The sequence below is a fragment of the Danio rerio genome, chromosome 16, assembly GCF_049306965.1.
Source record: "Danio rerio strain Tuebingen ecotype United States chromosome 16, GRCz12tu, whole genome shotgun sequence".
Taxonomy (NCBI): Eukaryota; Metazoa; Chordata; class Actinopteri; order Cypriniformes; family Danionidae; genus Danio; species Danio rerio.
The window spans coordinates 47,931,663-47,952,805 of NC_133191.1; the positions used below are offsets into that span (position 1 = coordinate 47,931,663).

The 21,143-nt window shown below is 38.1% G+C and overlaps 1 protein-coding gene across 7 annotated transcripts in view; it reads right to left on the bottom strand.

Moving 5' to 3' along the window:
- Positions 1–21,143, bottom strand: part of oxr1a (oxidation resistance 1a) — a 330,299-nt gene that overhangs the window by 60,531 nt on the left and 248,625 nt on the right. For 6 of the 7 annotated variants that reach the window (XM_073925233.1, XM_021466735.2, XM_021466736.3 and 3 more), the window contains 3 exons: positions 14,854–15,006; positions 8,135–8,316; positions 4,046–4,602 (listed from right to left, as the gene is read on the bottom strand). In XM_073925233.1, the coding sequence (XP_073781334.1) occupies positions 4,046–4,602; positions 8,135–8,316; positions 14,854–15,006 (892 nt within the window). 7 annotated transcript variants of the gene reach the window in all.

Sequence of the window (21,143 nt, forward strand, 5' to 3'; positions counted from 1 at the left end):
CCTTTAAGTCTGTCTGTTGTCTGACGCAGCTGAGGGAGGAGGCATGTAGTGGGCGAGAAAGTGGGTGGGAAAGAATCGTCTTAAAGGCGCAGTACGACAAAACCACCCCCTGCTGGAAATCAGTATAAAACAGCATCTTGTAAAAGGTAGAATGAAAAATCTGATGGGTATTTTGATCTGAAACTTTATATACACATTCTAGAGACGCAAAAGACTTATATTAAATCTGAAAAAAGGGGTAACCTAGGTGCCCTTTAAAGCCTTCTCTGAAGGGTTATTTTCACAATTTATTATGAAATAGCAGTCAAGATAGGACAAATGAGCTCATGTATGGGACAAATTCTGGACCTTTGTCAGTAAGAGGTGGGTCTTTTGAATCCCGCCCCCCCATCTCTGGCTACGGGCCTGTGTTATTATTAAAAATAAAAACTCAACATTTGCTTGGAGTGGTGTCAGGAACAAAACATAACCCAATAAATAGGCAAAAAAAAAATGTAAACATTAATTAAAGACAGAAATTAAATTACAGAAATTAAAACATTTTTTTGTACCAACAAGGCAAGAAAAAATAAAGATATTTTGTTTTCAATGATTGGTTTTATTATTATTATTAATTTTTTAAATTAATATTTACTTTAAATTTACTTTAGTATTACTTAAATTACTCACTTAAAATTGATGTTATCCCTGTTACACGCAATAATTCACGTTTTTTCTTTTTTTTTTCTCCTTGTTTTGCTGTCAACATATATTTTTCGTTAGGTTCCTTTTAAAAATTTGACATCAGTAAAATTACATGAAATTATTTTGATCAAATCCAATTTATTCAAACAAACTAAAGTTTGACCCAGGCCAGGCACAAACCAGCGACCTTCTTGCTGTGAGGTGATAGCACTACCTACTGCGCAGGCGATTATCATAATAGCATAAAGACTGTAATTTAAGACAAAAAATCTGCTGTGCCATTAACAGAATAAGTTATATTTTGAAATACTAAGATGATTTTAGCATTAATAATAATCAGAAATGTTTCTTGATCAGATTATCATAATAGTATAATTAAAAAAAAAGTGACCCAAAATACTTAAGTTTAAGACAAAAAAACTGCTGTGCCATCAACAGAATAAATAATATTTTAATATACACAAATAATAATTTTTTTTTGATAAAAATGTATATAAGTCAAACACTTCTTCACAATTCTACAGATTTTGTTTACTATTATTAATAAAATAATAGCAGCGTTCTTACCATTTTACCAAGCTCACGCATTTAAAAGGTAAATACATAAAATTAATTTCCCAGTGATAGGTTGCAGTTGGAAAGGCATCCACTGTGAAAAACATATCCTGGATAAGTTGGTGGTTCATTACGCTGTGGCGACCCCTGATTAATAAAGGGACAAAGCCGAAAAGAAAATGAATAAATGAATACTTAAAATGAAAATAAATAAATAAATAATATAAATAATAAAATAATATATAAATAATAAATATAGTAAATTAAAAAAATTAAACAAATTAAATAAAACAAATAAAATAATAAAATAAAATAAAATAATTAAAAATAAAATGCTTTTTAAGATTCATATTTGCTAAACTAATCAATAAACAGACATTTTTTTCACAATAAACAGTGTCTCATAAAATAAAATATATACTAACAGATCCAATAATCCAATGCCTCTTGTGATCAATCCCATTAGTAATAGTACATCTATTTGAACATCTCTGCAGCTACCCCCCCCCCCCCCCCCCCCAGAGTTAGAGGTGTTTGTTGTAATGTTTGATGGTCTCTAGCTTATCTGCGCGTTAGAGAGCGGCTGCTGCTGCTGAAGGATCAAAGCGGCGTGTAAAAGCCATGCTAAAGCGCCTCTGTGCTCCATCAGGTGATAACAGGTGAAACGATCACTCGTCTCGCCATCAACACAGACACGCAACACAAGGTTATCAGCATTTCCCAGCATGCTTCAGCACAGACTAATGCCAGCACAGAAGCTGACTTTGACAGGGGAATGTTGGAGCGCTTTGCTGTAATGTCACCAGCGCTGCTTATAATGGCACTAAATAAGAATAGTTCCACACACACATATACACCTTTTCTTTGCTTGCTGTTACTGTTGTTAAATAATAATAATAATAATAATAATAATAATAATAATAATAATAATGGTTGTTATTATTATCCTTATTATTAACAACAACAGCAATAACGTCAAGGGAAAGAATAATTAATGTATTAGTTTACTTGGAATACTTTAGAAAGATATTTCACAGAGTGAAATTATATGATTACTTTTATCCTTATTAATAAATATACAAAACATTATTTCTAAGATATTTTATTTAAATTAGATATTACATACATATTTATATAATAATAATAATAATAATAATAATAGGCAACACGGTGGCACAGTAGGTAGTGCTATTGCCTCACAACAAGAAGGTCGCTGGTTTTAGCCTTGACTGGGTCAGTTGGCGTTTCTGTGTGGAGTTTGCATGTTCTCCCTGCGTTCGTGTGGGTTTCCTCCGGGTGCTCCGGTTTCCCCCACAAGTCCAAAGACATGCGGTACAGGTGAATTGAGTAGGCTAAAATTTTCTGTAGTGTATGAGTGTGGATGAGTGTGTATGGATGTTTTCCAGAGATGGGTTGCAGCAGGAAGTGCATCCGCTGCTTGAAACATGTGCTGGATAAGTTGGTGGTTCATTTCGCTGTGGCGACCCCGAATTAATAAAGGGACTAAGCCAAAAAGAAAATGAATGAATGAATGAATAATAATAATAGAGGAAGAACAAGAAAATAAAATGTTTACCACAATATATTTATATCACTCGAGTCCTTGTATTTAATATTTATAAAAGGTATTGAAATTTTTTTTTTACTTATTTATTGTTGAGGAAACAATCATACATCTATGAAATTTGATTTTTTTTTCAAATATTTCCCAAGAGTTGTTAAACAGAGAGATTTTTTCAACACATTTTTAAACAAAAGTTTTTATTTCTATAACAAATTTTTTTGCCTTTGCCAAGATGACATATTTGTGTATGATGACATGATGACAATATAAAAGTGCATATTATTTTACTTGTTTTACAAGATATTTTGCGAGACACTTCCATACAGCTTAAAGAGACATTTAAAGGTCTAACTAGGTGAATTAGGCAAGTCATTGTATAACAATGGCTTGGTCTTGCGTAAGGGGGGCTAATATTATTGACCTTAAAATAATATTATTGACCTTTCTAAAAAATCAAAAACTGCTTTTGGGGGAGGGGGGGGGGGGGGGGGGGGATGGTGAAGAAAAACTGCACAGAAAGACTTTAAATATTGACGATAATAACAAAAATAAGGTAAACTGCGACTGAGATAGAGTTTCTTTAATGATTATGCCTTGCACCATTTATTTAAATGTACAGTCAAATAAAGTATTTTCTCCTTAACAATAACAAGTGCTTAAAGTACTTAAATAACAAGTGCTATAAAATGCTTTCTTTTAAAGACATTTGGACCAGAAGTTGGAGCTGGTCCAGTGGAGAGGCTGAGGGTCTGCTGTTTGTCCAATCAATAAAAATATCAGGTCACCTCAAATTGATCGCTCCACAGGAAATATGCATTTAATTAATGCTCCGCTGTTATTATTTCACACAACCTCAGTCAACATTTTTAATAAAAGTAATTAGATTATACTTTAAGAATACTTTAAGCCCTGGCATACACTACGCCATTTTAGCTTATTCAATTCACCTCTAGCGCATGTCTTCGGACTGTGGGGGCAACCAGAGCACTCAGAGGAAACCCACATCAACATGGGGAGAACATGCAAACTCCACACAGAAATGCCAACTGACCCAGCTGGGGCTCGAACCAGTGACATATATATATATATATATATATATATATATATATATATATATATATATATATATATATATATATATATATATATATATATATATGCTAATAAAAAAATGTATAACACAAAACTCCTAAATATGCCCACTTAAAAGCTGTTTAGTAAGTAAAAATCATGCAGTGGTACCCTCAGCAGAGCTCAGTCTCTGGCTCTGTTCTGTGGTCTGCTGCTCGCTCTCTCTCTGGGCCTGCTGGACGCTCTCTCTCTGCTCCTTGGCCTGTTGCATAGTGTGAGTCTTGCACATCTTCCTCAGCTCCTCCACGTCCGTCTCCGAGTCTCGAGTCCCGTCTCTGGTCAGTTTAACCCCCTCAGCGCTGCTCTCCTGTGCTGCGGGCTCTCCTTCAGTCTGGCAGTGGGGCGTTTGCTGGTGGTCCCTGCTGGTGGGTTCATCCTGTATGGGTTTGGCAGTGTCTCCGGCTGGTTCTCCATCATTGTCCTTCTCTTCTGTATGGCTCTGAGGCTCCTGGAGGAGGGTCTTGACGGACTGGGATGAAGCTCCTGAAGATTTATCCTCTTGCTGGAGCTCTTCTGTGGACTGGTGCTCCTCACGGATGGGTGAGAGCTCTGATTCGGTGAAGACGTCTTCAGAGAAGGAGCCCTCGGTGCTGCGAGGGGCAGTGCTGGCACTGTCATAACGCTGGTCTGTCTGATGTGAGAAGCTTGAGAACACAGCTTCAAGATCCCTGCATTGCAAACGGAGAGAGAGAATTAGAGATCAAACTCATTAAAAAATGATATTGCACAACTCACTGTGCGTTAACTTCTATGTGATGCAGCTTTGGATTGGTCTCATACACTCTCAGAAATAATGGTACGAGAGCAGTCACTGGGGTGGTACCTTTTCAGAAAGTACACATTTGTAACTTAAAATTCCTTATTAATACCCCTATATGCTAGATATTCGTACCTAAAAAGCACAAAAGTGTACCTCTTGAAATTTTTAAGGTTCTAATATATACCTTTGAGGTACCAATATGGACCCTTTAAGCAAAAATGTGTCCCTTTTGAAAAGGTACCTTGCCAGTGACAGCTCTCGTATCGTTATTTCTGAGAGTGTAGTAGTAACAGCATTTATATTGTATCATTTATTATCACAGATATTATCACACTAGAATTGCACAGATAGACATAAATGTCTGAAATAACAAAATAAAATATTAACAAGACTATGTTGTACTTCCGTGTGACTGAAAAAAATGCATAAATTAATTAACTGTAAAACTAATATTAAACTACTATATAAATATATATAAATATATATATATATATATATATATATATATATATATATATATATATATATATATATATATATATATATATATATATATATATACAGTTGAAGTCAGAATTATTAGCCCCCCCTGTTTATTTTTTATTTTTTTACATTTTTAAAATATTTCTAAATATAATAGTTTGACTAACTCATTTTTAATAATTGATTTATTGTCTCTTTGCCGTGATGACAGTAAATAATATTTGATATTTTTAAAGACACTTTTATACAGCTTCTAATTAGTTTAACTAGGCAGGTTAGGGTAATTAGGCAAGTTATTGTATAACAATGTTTTGTTTTGTAGACAGTCGAAAGAAAATATAGCTTAAAGCAGCTAATAATATTGACTGTGAAATGGTTTTTAAAAAAATAAAAACTGCTGTATTCTAGCCGAAATAAAACAATTAAGACTTTCTCCAGAAGAAAAAATATTATCAAACATACTTAAAAAAGAAAAAAATCAAAGGGAGTTTAATAATTCTGATTTCAACTGTATACACATACATTCCATCCTGCATGAAATAAAAAAACACATATAACATTATATAATAATATATTTCTATTATTACATTATTATTAAGCATTCAATAATAATATTAAACAATACATATTATTATTATTATTATTGTTGATAATAATGATAATACAAATGATAATAATATCTTTAACATCATTATTATCAATAATATTGTTATTATTATAATCATTATTATTAATAATATTATTATCATCGTTTTATTTTGCAAATAAATTTGTACAAATTATTCATTATTATTATTATTTTTTTATTAGTGTTAATAAAAAATAATAATGTATTTAACATTATTATGATTATTATCATTATTATTAATTTTATTATTATTATCATCATCATTTTATTTTGTAATATTATTATTGCACATGTAAAAAATAAATATAACTATATATTTCCATTATTATATTATTAAGCGCTTAACAATAAATACATTTATAAATAAATAAATAATTTTATTTGTACAAATTATTTTATTATTATTATTTTTTATTATTATTTTTATTTATTCATATATTTTTAGTGTTAATAATAAACAATAATAATAATAATTAATGATAATAATAATTTGCATAATATCTTTGAATAATAATTTTTAATAGTAGTAGTAAAAGTAGCAGTAGTGGTGTTGCAGTACTGGAATTTGAAGCCAATTAGTAATAATATTATTACAAAATTTATTAATAATAATTCATAAAGAGTTATTGTTTTTTTCTAGTTTATTAACATTATTGTTTTAGAATAAAAACAGTATTACATTTATTTATAAAACCTAAAATACTTAATACAACAGCATAATATGAACCCACCTCCAAACAACAAGTGTACAACTTCAATATGCATTGTAGCATAATATGTGACCAAGTTATCATGACAACCATAGCGTGCATTTGATTCTCTTATGCTGTTTCCCAGCACCGTTTTGCTTCTGTGTCACAGTATAAAGTCTAGAACGAACAAAAAATCATATAGTGATGTCATTTTAATGCAAATTTAAGTGAGAAACTGAAACACAAAAGCACAATGACGTCTGTCTGTCTGAATGATGCTTAGGTAATTTTATATATATATATATATATATATATATATATATATATATATATATATATATATATATATATATATATATATATATATATATATTATATTATATATATATATATATATAAAGTACATGGAAGGTGGATAGTAGTACACAATCCAAACCACTTGGAGCAATTAATAAGCATACAAGCCAACATAAAAGTGCGTGAATGAAAAGTAGGTCCCTCTGTCTGTACATCTGCACCATCAAAAGCGCCTGTGCTTCACAACCGAGACCATGCAGTGAACCTCGTCTGACTGATGAACCAACCAACACAGAGCTCTGAGCTGAATAAAACACAGCATCATTCATAAACCAACAGAGGATATAAATATCTGGGGGTGGAAACGCTGCTAAAATCATTAACTTCTTATTACAAATCGAAACGGCTGAGCAATTCAGACGTAGGCGGTTGAATTCATGCTTCATTAACCTTAGAGTAAAAATCCATTTCCCGTATAATAAAGCCGAACGCTGGATATCTGAAATAATCGCACAGCAGCACGGTTCCTCATGCTCACTGCAGACAAAATACAGATTTGTCACATGAGAGATCTTCAATCTAGATGAAACGTCGGAAGAGGAGTCCAATTAATAATGCGTAATGCTGAAGCAGTTTTTGTTTTTCATAATCTTTCACAATCAAAACTACTCGTTTGGTGGCTCGAGTCACTTTTATAACTGAATTTTGTTCCACTTATAGTGAGGGTATTTACAATTCATTGATGATTTCTACAAATTTAGAGCGATTTGATTGGATTTGCAACTAATTTCCATCCGATTTTAATTAATGATTCAAATCTTTACTTAAATAAATACATTTAATGGATTATTTAAATACGAATGAGCTTCAGGCAAGTAAAATCCAATCTAACAATGTTTTCATTCAAGTGAATTAAAGGTGCACTATGTGCCACTCAGTGGTGGAACTAGGTACTGCACTCCTGGTTCAAAACACACGCAAGGGCAGGTTGCCAGATTGACGACACCAACAGGATATTAAGTTGATAATATCAACAGATATTAAGCAGACAGTCTACTAATACTCCAATGTACCATTAAAATAAAGTGTTACCAAAACAGCTTTAAAAATTAAAAACTGCTTTTATTCTAGTTAAAATAAAACAAATGCAACTTTCTCTAGAAGAAAAAATATTTTAGGAAACACTGCAGAAAAAAATTCTTGCTCTGTTAAACATGAATTGTGGATATATTTGAAAAAAGAAAGAAATATTCACAGGACGGTTTATAATTTAGACTCTTTAACTGTACATTTTAAAACATATAGATGGAAACAAGCTTGTGTATAGTGAGTGGTCTTACGTCACAGAATCCCGGATCTTGCTGTCTATGATCTCTTTGTAGACAGCGGCAGACTGAACCTCCTCTAGTGGACACATGATGCCGTACTCCTCACAGCCTTTTTCCAGAACCAGAGGGTCCGTCCGGTGAGGGTCAAACATGATGTTGTTGGGTGTCACCAGCAACACCCCACTAACAACACCCTGTGAAACAAGGCAGAAGTACTGTGTATCAGATACAGCTTGCGTACTTTTATGCTTTTTTTCAAGATGTATTATAATGCTGGGTTCACACTGAAAGCAAAATTAAGCATTTGCACATGTATATTACATGCAAAGTCAATGCACACAAATTTCCAACAGGCAGTGCGAATGATGTGGAACAAACAAACAGAATTCTGTGTTCAAATAATTTGAAAACATTCTGCAAGTAAACTTTAGCGAGTGAGACATTGCTCCACATTTGGTGTAAAACCAGCAGAATTCTCAGGTAGAGATCTGCGCGGGACTAAATTTTTAATCCCGCTCCCGCCAGGTTTTATTCCGAACCCGACCCCACCCGCTTATATTTGTCGTCCCGCTGTCTGACCCGCCTTGTTTTCTACACGTCACGATCGTTCCCGCTAAGGGGGGTAGCGTTGGAGGTGATGTGTTTGTGAACAGAAGAGCAAAACCAAAAACCACCCAGCTACATGATACATAATCCAGACATCCTATAACAAACTTTCTGTATAAACACACACACACACACACATAGACACACAGCACCAAGCTAGCGACACACAGCATCACGCTTTCTCTCATTCACACACATACACACATACATAGACAGCACCAAACTAGCGACGCACAGCATCACGCTCTCTCTCTCATTCACACACACATTGACAGCACCAAGCAAGCGACACACAGCATCACGCTTTCTCTCATTCACACACATACACACATACATAGACAGCACCAAGCAAGCGACACACAGCATCACGCTCCCTCTCTCATTCACACACATACACACACACACACAGACAGCAACAAGCTAGCGACGCACAGCATCACGCTCTCTCTCTCATTCACACACATACACACACACACAGACAGCAACAAGAAAGCTACACACACAGCATCAGGCTCTCTCTCTCATTCACACACATACACACACACACATTGACAGCACCAAGCTAGCGACGCACAGCATCACGCTCTCTCTCTCATTCACACACATACACACACACACAGACAGCACCAAGCAAGCGACACACAGCATCCCGCTCTCTCTCTCATTCACACACATACACACACACATTGACGCACCAAGCAAGCGACACACAGCATGACGCTTTCTCTCATTCACACACATACACACACATACACACACACACACATTGACAGCACCAAGCAAGCGACACACAGCATCACGCTCTCTCTCTCATTCATAAACATACACACACATACACACACACACATAGACAGCAACAAGCAAGCGACCCACAGCATCACGCTCTCTCTCATTCACACACACACACACACACACACTTAGACAGCACCAAGCTAGCGACACACAGCATCCCGCTCTCTCTCTCATTCACACACATACACACACACATAGACAGCAACAAACAAGCGACACACAGCATCACGCTCTCTCTCTCATTCACACACATACACACACACACATTGACAGCAACAAACAAGCGACACACAGCATCACGCTCTCACTCATTCACACACATACACACACACACATTGACAGCACCAAGCTAGCGACGCACAGCATCACGCTCTCTCTCTCATTCACACACATACACACAGACAGCAACAAGCAAGCGACACACAGCATCACGCTCTCTCTCTCATTCACACACATACACACACACATAGACAGCACCAAGCAAGCGACACACAGCATCACGCTCTCTCTCTCTYACACACACACACACACACACACACACACACACACACACACACACACACACACACACACACACACACACACACACACACACACACACACACACACACACACACACACAGACAGCAACAAGCAAGCGACACACAGCATCACGCTCTCTCTCTCATTCACACACATACACACACATACACACACACATTGACGCACCAAGCAAGCGACACACAGCATCACGCTTTCTCTCATTCACACACATACATAGACAGCACCAAGCTAGCGACGCACAGCATCCCGCTCTCTCTCTCATTCACACACATTGACAGCCCCAAGCAAGCGACACACAGCATCACGCTCTCTCTCTCATTCACACACATACACACACACATTGACAGCACCAAGCAAGCGACACACAGCATCACGCTCTCTCTCTCATTCACACACGTACACACACATACACACACACATTGACAGCACCAAGCTAGCGATGCACAGCATCACGCTCTCTCTCTCATTCACACACATACACACACACACAGACAGCAACAAACAAACGACACAAGGCATTACGCTCTCTCTCTCATTCACACACATACACACAGACAGCAACAAGCAAGCGACACACAGCATCACGCTCTCTCTCTCATTCACATACATACACACACACATAGACAGCAACAAGCAAGCGACCCACAGCATCACGCTCTCTCTCATTCACACACACACACACACACACACTTAGACAGCACCAAGCTAGCGACACACAGCATCCCGCTCTCTCTCTCATTCACACACATACACACACACATAGACAGCAACAAACAAGCGACACACAGCATCACGCTTACTCATACACACACATACATACGTGTGCTCACTCGCTCGCTCGGGAGCGATATTGTTAGACTGCCCGCTCCCATTTAAATTACACCAGTTATTGACCGCTCCCGTGCTTTATTCAGAAATGTATTCCCACGCTGCAAGAAATCTGGTCGGGTCCTACGGCTCCCGCGGTACAGCCACGAGAATGTAGACTTCTACTCTCAGGTATCCCCAGAATGTGTATATGAAGTTTCAGCTCAAAATACCTCAACGGTAGTCTATTATACCATGCTGTAAATGACCCTTTTGGGTGGTAGCAAAAACCACCAACCTGATTTCACCAAGTAGAACATGTTCCTGGATTGACATCTATGTTGATCCTGGAACAACATTCCAATCAGCCAATAAGGATTTAGGGATACGTTTTATAGAGGTGTGAACCTATACTGGGCTCACGGTTCGGTTCGGTTACGATTATCATGCCATCGATTCGGTTCAATTCGATATCTCGGTGCATCACGGTGCATTGACGATGCTTTCCATACACAGTGTTATATTTTGGGGGGAGGCTATAACAAGCTGTCTTTATAAACACACAGACACACAACACCACACTGTCTCTCATTCAAACACATACACAAACATAGACAGCACCAAACAAACACACACACTTAAGCCCTCTCAATATGCATTTAGCAATATGAGTGGAGCAACAAAAAAAACAAAAAAATTGGAAAAAAAATAGGCCCTTTTCCGACGGTCCCTTACTGAGAACTCTGCGCCGCGCGAGCTCTCCCGGCTAAACGCATATTGCGAGGGCTTAAAGGGAGCAGTGGTCGTACTATCGAGCGAAAAAAAGAAGAAGAAAAAGACAGCTGTGAAACATAACCTGCTTTGTCTTTTTGTAGGAAACTTTAGATCTTTTTAGGGTAAGAGGTTTTTGAGTGATTGCCGGTATAACTGAATGTGTCTGGAATATCGAAAACAAAACCAACTTAACCGCGTTCATTTCTGGCGCCCCACTGGATGTACAGCGGCCTTAGCATTTCCCTATACTGCCTATGCCACGGGCCGGCCCTGAGTTGGTGTTGTAAATATCGTTGTAAAATACTGTTGTTGGTGTTGTAAATACCGGCGCTCACCTCCCTCGCAACAGAGCGCATAAGAGATAAATGACGTCAGTACATAATAACCGGTTATGATTATTACTGAATCGATACTGAATTGTCCGCGTCTGCATCGCGGTGCACCGAATTTTTTTTTTATTTTGACACCCCTAACGTTTTACATGACTGTTATCCAGCTATTATTCCCCTTTGCTTTTAGGAATAATTTATAGTTATGGTTGGGTTTAAGGGTAGGGAATATATATGGACTACATTTTCGAATATAAATGATGTTCCAGGATCAACATAGGATTGCATCAAACTTGGCAAAATCATGACGTGCTAGAAAAACACACAGTTTTTGTGTCTCTCTTTAAATGTAAATGAGCTGCTCCATGCCTCCTTTAAAGAAGAGGGTGGAGTTTTTACAGCATGTGCCTAGTTTTTCACCTGCAGCAACAATCAAAACATCTGCATGCACTTTGATGTCTTGTCAGTGTATCACTTGACAAATATAACATGGAGCATTGTGTTCAACACAATGTCAACTGTTAAATCCACAATATCACAAGCACACAAAAAGCTCAGAAACAGTGCTCACTAATATAGAGAATAACCTCCTTTGGAGCGGACTTTGTGTTTGTAGATCTTTTTAACGTTGAAACAGCAACATGATGCTCCAAAGGAAGGTTAAAGGGACAGTTCACGCAAAAATAAACAAGAAAATAAACTGAAGAATGTTGTTATCTGGCAGCATGGTGACTCAGTGGTTAGCACTATCACCTCACAGCAAGAAGCCCGCTGGTTTGAGTTCTGGCTGGACCAGTTGGCATTTCTGTGTGGAGCTTGCATGTTATCTCCGTGTTCATGTGTGTTTCCTTCGGGTGCTCTGATTTCCCCCACAGTCCAAAGACATGCGCTATAGGTGAATTGAATAAACTAAATTGGCCGTAGTGTGTAAGTGTGTGTCAATGTAAGAGTGTATGAGTGTTTTCAAGAACTGGAAGGGCGTCAGTTGGGTAAAACATGTGCTGGAATTGTTGAATTTCGATGTGTTAACCCCTGTAAATAAGGGACTAAGCCGAAGAAAAATGAATAAATAAATGAATGTTGGAAACTGTTAACTATTGATTTTAATAGTAGTTGTTTTTGCCTACTGTGGAAGTCAATGGTTACCAGTTTCCAACGTTCATTAAAATATCATCTTTTGTGTTCAACAGAACAAAATGAACTCAAACAGGCTTGAAACAAGTCAAGAGAGAGTAAATGATGATAGAATTTTCATTTTGTGTGGATGACACAGTGGCTCAGTGGTAAGAACAGTCGCCTCAAATCAAAAAGATCGCTGGTTCAAGTCTTGGCTTCACCAGTTGGCATTTCACTGTGGAGTTTGCATGTTCTGCCCGTGTTTGCATGGGTTTCCTCCGGGTGCTCCGGTTTCCCCCCACAGTCCAAAGACATGCGGTATAGGTGAATTGAATAAACTAAACTGGCCGTAGTGTATAAGTGCAAGTGTGAATGAGTATGTATGGGTGTTTCCCAGTTATGGGTTGAGTTGTAATAGCATCCAATGCGTAAAACATATGCTGGAATTGTTGGTGGTTCAATCTGCTCTGGCGACTTCTGAAATAGAGACTAATGCCGAGTTCAGACTGCATGATTTTAGCCACGATTTTGACCGAAATCCCAGGCAAATCGCTGCTCGTGCAGGTGAGTGACAATCACACAGTGTGAACTATCAAAGAAGCAATCTGAGAGAATCGCCGATGAGTTGCCGATGCCTGTGAGATATTTGGCGTGCTAAATATCTGGAGCTGTCGACGATTCAAATCATGCCGCGTGAAATGAGTTTTTATTGAAAATAACATCAGGGATCGCCTACAGCCAATGAGAGAGCAGCAATCACTTGCGTGTGTGTGTACATGCAGGCCAGCGGGAGGTTGAGGGAGAAATTAAAAGCGATCATTTTCGGTTTGAACCCATGAAATGGAGGAAAAACTAGTGGAGGTTTGACAGGAGCACTCGTGTCTGTTTGACGTTTGATACAGAAAGTTAAAAAAGGAAGTTAAGGAGAAATTGCTGATTCCCTTTAAACCCAGGTGAGCAAATATATACATTTTCTACCTCATTAAAAGCTTCTTTCTCGATATGTAGTGAATAACAAAAGATATACTATGTATTTTTGGCTGTGAGACGTAGTTTGAACGAAGTTGTCGGCGATTCTTTCTATTGTAAAGTCATGCAATGTGAAAGCCCCTGTCGCCGATCCATCTTGCAGTGTTAACAAAGCAGCGACAAAACGCTAGCCCAGATAGTCATGCAGTGTGAAAACATCTGTGACACAACTACTTTAAAAATCATGCCGTCTGAACTCTGCATAAGCCAAAGGAAAATGAATAAATGAATGAACCCCTAAAGTGTACAAAACATAAGACCCTTTTAGTGTGGCTTCAGCGTTAATTCGGTTAATGGCTAATTAAAACAGCTCTGAATTGTTGTTTTGAACAATTAATTAAAGTAACTGGGTCACAAGTCAATACTTGTTGGTGAATCAGGGCACACTGATCACGCAGTAGCACAAAACGAATTCGCTCTACAAGTGCTGAGGTGAATGTGAGGGCAGGAGTGTTTTGACAGCGTGAAAGAAAATCATCTCAGCGCTAACATCATTACACTCGTCAGGCATTGAGTATTCACTAAGGAGAACAGATCAGTGCCGGAGACAGAAGCTCAACTCCTACACATTAAGCAAAACTTGGAGCTCCTCGCTGTTTTGCAGTCTTTTGTTTCCCCAGAGGACGGCAGAAAAGGCAGGGGTCCTGATAATGACTAACCTGAGGACTCCTCCATCAGTTAACTTTGTGCAACTTTGGAGACATTGCCACCAGAAAAGTCAAAACGCTGACTCACCTTGCCGTCTGTGATGTACTTGCAGTTGATTTTGAGGAACTTCTCTGTCAGCGCCTCCTCTTCTTCCGAGGTGGAGGAAACCACACGGGATGAGCGCAGGGCAGAGAGGACTGGAGGAGCGGGAGCATCGGAGCGAGGAGGACCATTAGAGTCCTGAGAGAAAGAGATGAGACTTATTAATATAAGGAAATGGCAGATGCACACAAACATCAAAGCATTCAACAATAATCAGATACACTGTGGCTCTTAAACAATGCTCAATTGGTACAAAGGGACCCAAGATGTGCGGTGAAAAATCCCTTGCACCATTAACCTGAACAGTTGAAACTAGGGTTGGGCGATGTCAACCAATTTGGCATCGTACAATGTCTAATGTGAAACATGGATGGACAATGGCACCGTCGTCATAGGCGCCGGTGAATTAACTGTTTATGAATAATGAATTACTTCATAATGAATTAATTATTTGTAGCCTACCGACTTAACTACCAGACCCGTATGGTCTTTGTTTTACCCATAACCAAATCATACATACATAAAGATAAGTTACACACAAATTACCACCTGTCAATCACTTTTTCTGCCTGCATGAATAGGCAGAGTGATCCGTGTCGTTATAATGGCGTCAACAAACTTGGTTGGTAAAAAAGGTGCACAACCAACAAGAACCAACCGACAGTATCTCAGGTTTTCTCGAAAATTACTAAATACAAGCGTGAAAGCGAAAGATTAAAACTGTGTACTGATGCTGTGATAAGCTACCTGATAGATTCAAAAGACAGAAGAGTCGTTAGACATGGATAAGATTAATTAAGTATCACGTTTAACAACTATAGTGAGATGCGATTCATCGGTACATCCTTGATAAACTGTCCGACGTGCACTAATCTCTGGGTGAATGCTGGAGATCAGAGTCAAATGTGCGCATAGCCTACACTGCAACACATGACAGAGTGTGTGCTTGTGGTCACGTGATGTGCATTTTCAGCGGTTTAGTATGGACGGAGATCTTTTTTTCAGAAATGCTAGATGAAATGCCAGTATGGATGTGGATCATTGATGCATTATTGTAAACTGGGTCTAAGTGTGTATTTTTTGCGAGTGGATTTCTGCTGCGACGGGGGCGGGGCAGAGAATCGCGATGCAGGCTCAGCATGGAGATGTCTATCGGCATCGTTTATCGACCCAACCCTAGTTGAAACAAGGACAGAAAAATCCTTTAGGTCTTTGTACACTGAATACTGAAATTTTCTTATGTGTTTTCAATTGCATTCACATCCGAAAAATTTGTCACATACACAAACCTTGAAAAAATATACTAAAATATACTAAAATATCATGGAAAAAAAGCATTTTTTATATTTTTTAAACTGAATGTTGTTTTTTAACACAGCCATAATTATAAAATTACTAGTAATAGTAGCAATAGAAATACTAGAATGGGAAAAAAGTACATTTAATCAAAATAACCCAAATGCATTGAGTTAAAATAACCCATAGTTGGGAAGGTGCTATAATAACATATAGTTGGGTTACATTGGAGGTATTTTTAACCCAACTATTTTACGGAGTAAGTACACAGTGCATAAGTGCATGGTGTATAGTGTGCCATTTAGGACGCAACACAACAGTGTTTCTCAACCATGTTCCTGGAGGACCACCAGCTCTGCACATTTTCTATGTGTCCTTAACCAAACACACCTGATTCATATCATCAGCTCGTTAGCAGAGACTGAAAAAGCTGTAATGAGTGTGACAGACAAAAGAGACCAAAACATGCAGTGCTGGTGGTTCTCCAGCAACGTGGTTGAGAAACACTGTACTAACATATCATGTCTAAAAGACATGCCAGGAGTCGATTCCCCTTATCAATTCTGATCTCTGGAATCGACTGTTGAATTCTCACAACACAGGCATCGAGAAACTCATTCGTTTTAGAATTGGCTCCCAGCCTTACATTGTAATGTCAAAACAAGGCCTTACAGTGGGCAAACTTTTGTACAGTAGTGCACGTCCTTAGGAGACACTCAGAGTCCACTTTAACAACAGAACTGGATCAACCTGAGCAATAAAATGTTCATATTGGTGCATAAATCATATTAATCCGGTATAATAATGGCCGCATCCTTCACTTACTGTGACGCAGGAAGCAGCACAAGACTCTGGGTATTGTGTGTGTGTTGGTGCAGGCATGAAGCCGACAGAGGGAGCAGAGTGTGGGTGCTGGGTCTCCTGCAAACATGACCTCCATCCCACAGCTGTCTGACTTCCTCTGACAAACACACGTAGACCAGACACACACACATCGCGCACACACACAATGAGCCTACTTGCGCAAACTGACAGTGATGTGCCAATGCTGGGCTAGTAAGTAACTGCACAAGAGACCACTGACTCCTGTCCTTTTCCTTCTCTCCATCTGAATGCAGCAGTGGCATTGTTTACACCAGAAGATCCGTCATAACACATTATGACACTTCTGTGATTTACTCACTACTAAAAACACAGACAAAAACATTCAATAGTGCTTTTGAAGCCCACTGAGTCAAAATTATTTATAAATACATGTTCAGCAGACATAAAATAGCTAAAAACTGATATGGGCTGACATGATGGTGATAAATGTATAGATTTGTAATCACAAATTACATTTCAAGAGTTCACACTTAGCTGATGATTGACTATAAAGCTTGTTTAGCATACTTTCCCGGGAGAGAGCCCTGAGCTCATAGCTCATAAGATCCTTAAGCTCAGGGCTCCCTCTCGTTTACAAGGCGAGAGGGGAGTTTGAGCTTAGGTAGATCTCAAGAACTCCCCTGCTGTAGTAGCTAATGAACAGATAGTGATTGCTCTTAAGAGATAACTTCTTACTATGAGCATGTCTACGGTGCCGATTTGGATTAGTCAGATAACTTAAGTTGCATGTGTTTGGATGGTGGGAGGAAACCCAGGAGAAACCCACGTGAGCACAGGGAGAACGTGTAAACTCCACACAGAAACGTCGGCGGGGTTGGTAAGGACTAGAACAAGTGGCGTTCTAGCTGTGAGGCAACAGTGCTACCCACTGGGCCACAGTACCACCCATCTAGGAATGGAGGAGTAGGGGTGGAAGGGGGGATTCTTCAAAACAAAAATGGCTGTTATATGGAACTTAGTGTATTTATAGTGGCTTAGGATTCGTCTGATTGGTGAATCATAAACTGAATAATGCGGGACCGGCTGCAAGCAATCATAAGTATGTGATCCTCTCGTAATTAGTTTATGAATAAACTTCACCTAAAAAAAAAAAAAGATTTATATATTTCAAATTAATATCGAAAAATGGCTGTTTTTACACCACCACCACTAAACCTTTGAACGGTAAAGCATTTATAAACAGTTGAATCCCTCATGAATTATTAGCCCCCTGTAGATTATACACCCGGCATGAGAAGGCGCAAGACATGTATGGCGTGATTAGTTGCAATTTTCAGACCAGCACAACCCTAATTTTCACGTTTTGCATCATGTTGTTTAAATAGCAAATCCATTTGCACCAATTTGTGGACTCATGGGTGTTCCGGTCTATAAAGGAGGTGTGTTATAGTGCATGTTAAGGGAATTTCAGTTTATTCATGACAATTTGCATTTGTAAAATGTTATTATTTTATTATTATTACATTATTATTTGCATATTTATATATGTTTTAATAAAACATGTTTAGATTTGTCTGCCTGTCGGGTTTTGGAGATGTATTCGTCACTATATGGGCCATAGGAATCGGACATGTGTTTGGATATAACTGTTTTTTGACCACACTTCATTATTATTATTCATTTATTCGTTTGCTGGAAATTAAAACTGAATTTAGAAATAGTTTTGAAACAAACCTTTGACAAAACAAACTAATTTAAATATGTAGGCTAATGAATGTCTTCAGTGGAATGCATACAACACCGCTTCCTTATCCACAAAAGGAGTAAAGAATAAAAATAAAGAGTAAGTAAAAAGGACTAATGGAGGAGGCTCGTTCTTTATCCTTGCACTGCAGATGGTCTGTTGAACTGTTGTGACTTTAGTGAAACGCTCAGTTTTTCCCACTTACAAAGTCTTCCATGTAAATAGCAAACGAGCCATGGCTTGATGCAACTGACTCTTAAAGGGAATGGGAGATGAGTTTAATGCACGCCAGGGTTCAAACTGTATTTTTCCATCCTTAGAATATCAAAAGTGGATCCGGACACACCCTTAATGCTTTTGCGCCATGCCGTTTAAGACTACGCCTATAGTAGATAATTAAAATAGAGCCCTCAGTAACTAATTTTCTAATAACTGCATTCTTTTATCTTTGCTATGATGCATGTATAATATTTTTCTAGATTTTTCTTTTAAAGATAAAGCTGTTGTGTAAGGCTTTTTAAAGTGAGAAATGGTTTTAAATTTATCCATCTATTGCTTATAATTAAGTACAATCAGCATCAGAACGCAACACCAGTCTTTCACATATTTAAAAATGATTAATATTTATAGTCCAAACCTCATATCCTAACAAAATCTTCTCTGACAGGTGCAGTGGCGGCATTTTTTTCCCCCTGCGCTCTGTCCTCGACATGGCAGATCCTGGACGGCATGACAGAGCGGCCCACCCATCAGAGCCCAGAAAAAGCCACCAGAGAGTCAAAACATGCCTGGATGAAGTTAACACTCTCCACCTCCTCCAAACGCTGCTTCCCCTCCTCTGGCAGCCCAGGAAGGAGGCGTTCGTCTCGCACGCCGCCGGGAGGAAGGATGCCACCGGTGAAACGTGTAAAACAAACGCAAATAGCTCTGTGTATTTCCAGATCTCTGACGCTGTGTGCTGTTTATAGCCCTGTTCGTTATCAAAGCTGTTATTAACCGCCGGAATACAAAGGAACATCCAGTGTACTTGAGAAGATGGTGATTGTGGTATTTGGTAAAAGTCTAAAACAACTAATAATGTCTTCTCTGATGTAGTTTATATAGAGTGTATGGATGGATAAACAGACCTGCATCTGTGTTTGGGATATGCAAAATGAGATATTTTCACAACTGGCTATACAGTAGCCATGTTTCCATCCAAATATATTAATTTTACTTGCTTTATCTTTTAAATCGTGTTGTGTATATATATATACAAAACTATTATATATATTTAGTATAATAGTGGTTTATATATATATAAACCACTATTCTTTTTCAAAGAACATCCTAGGATTTTTAACGACCAGATAGTCAGGACATCAGTTTAAAGTCTCACCCAAAAGACGGCGCTCACTAAGCAGTATAGAGTCCCCTTCATTATACTGGGGCATTAGGACCCACACAGACTGCTGGTTGAGCGCCATCTGCTGGTCTCACTAACACCACTTCCAGCAGCAATCAAGATGCATATGTAAGGCTTGAAGCTTACGCTGCTATTCTGAACCAATAATCGGAAACAGGAGGCAGTTACATGATCAAATATACAGACATTAGAATGAAACAAACTAAGATACTGTATAAAGAAATTAGCTGAAACATATGCATTGCTGAGCAACAAAGACAGTGAAACTGCCTTTGTTAGCATATGAGGCTATGTACTGGTGTACGGGAGATGCAGAGTAAAAGCCATTCTCCCAGATCAACAGTTACCTTTCCCTATTATACCCTGAGCAAAGCATTGTCAAACATGAGTGAAAACCAACTCCCAAAACCAGCTGAACATGAGAACAAAGTGGAAGAGATGAAGTGGGGGAGAAATACATTAACATACTCTCCTCAGGCCATGACCCAACATATATTGTAGATTGAAACACAATTAATCAATGTCTCTGTTGATTTCATCACTACAACACTGAAGTCATAAACTGTCAAATGACACCAAACGTGACAAAGTTATCTGAAAAAAGAACACAAGCAGATGAATTGTGTATGGTGAAGAGCACATGGTTACTGTGAGCAAATGGCAGAGATGTGTATCGGAGCTGTGAGGAACTCTGCCTCACCAGGAGGACCCATCCCATGCTTGGAATGTCTCAGTAGTCCTTCATTAGCATAGAAGGAAAAATATATAATATTTTCTCAGCTTACATATATGCTCAAGACAGTTCTGGGAGGTGTTAATACTGACAATCTCTTTGATGATAAACTATAGCTGAGGGATTTTACAATGAACAAAACAACATTTTAAAGAGGGCTGGATGGCATATATCATCACCGCTGAATAAAATGTGTATCAGAATATAATTTTTTATTCTGTGTATACGGTGAAATGTAAATGAGTGGGCGTGGCCATCTCACATGCAGCATG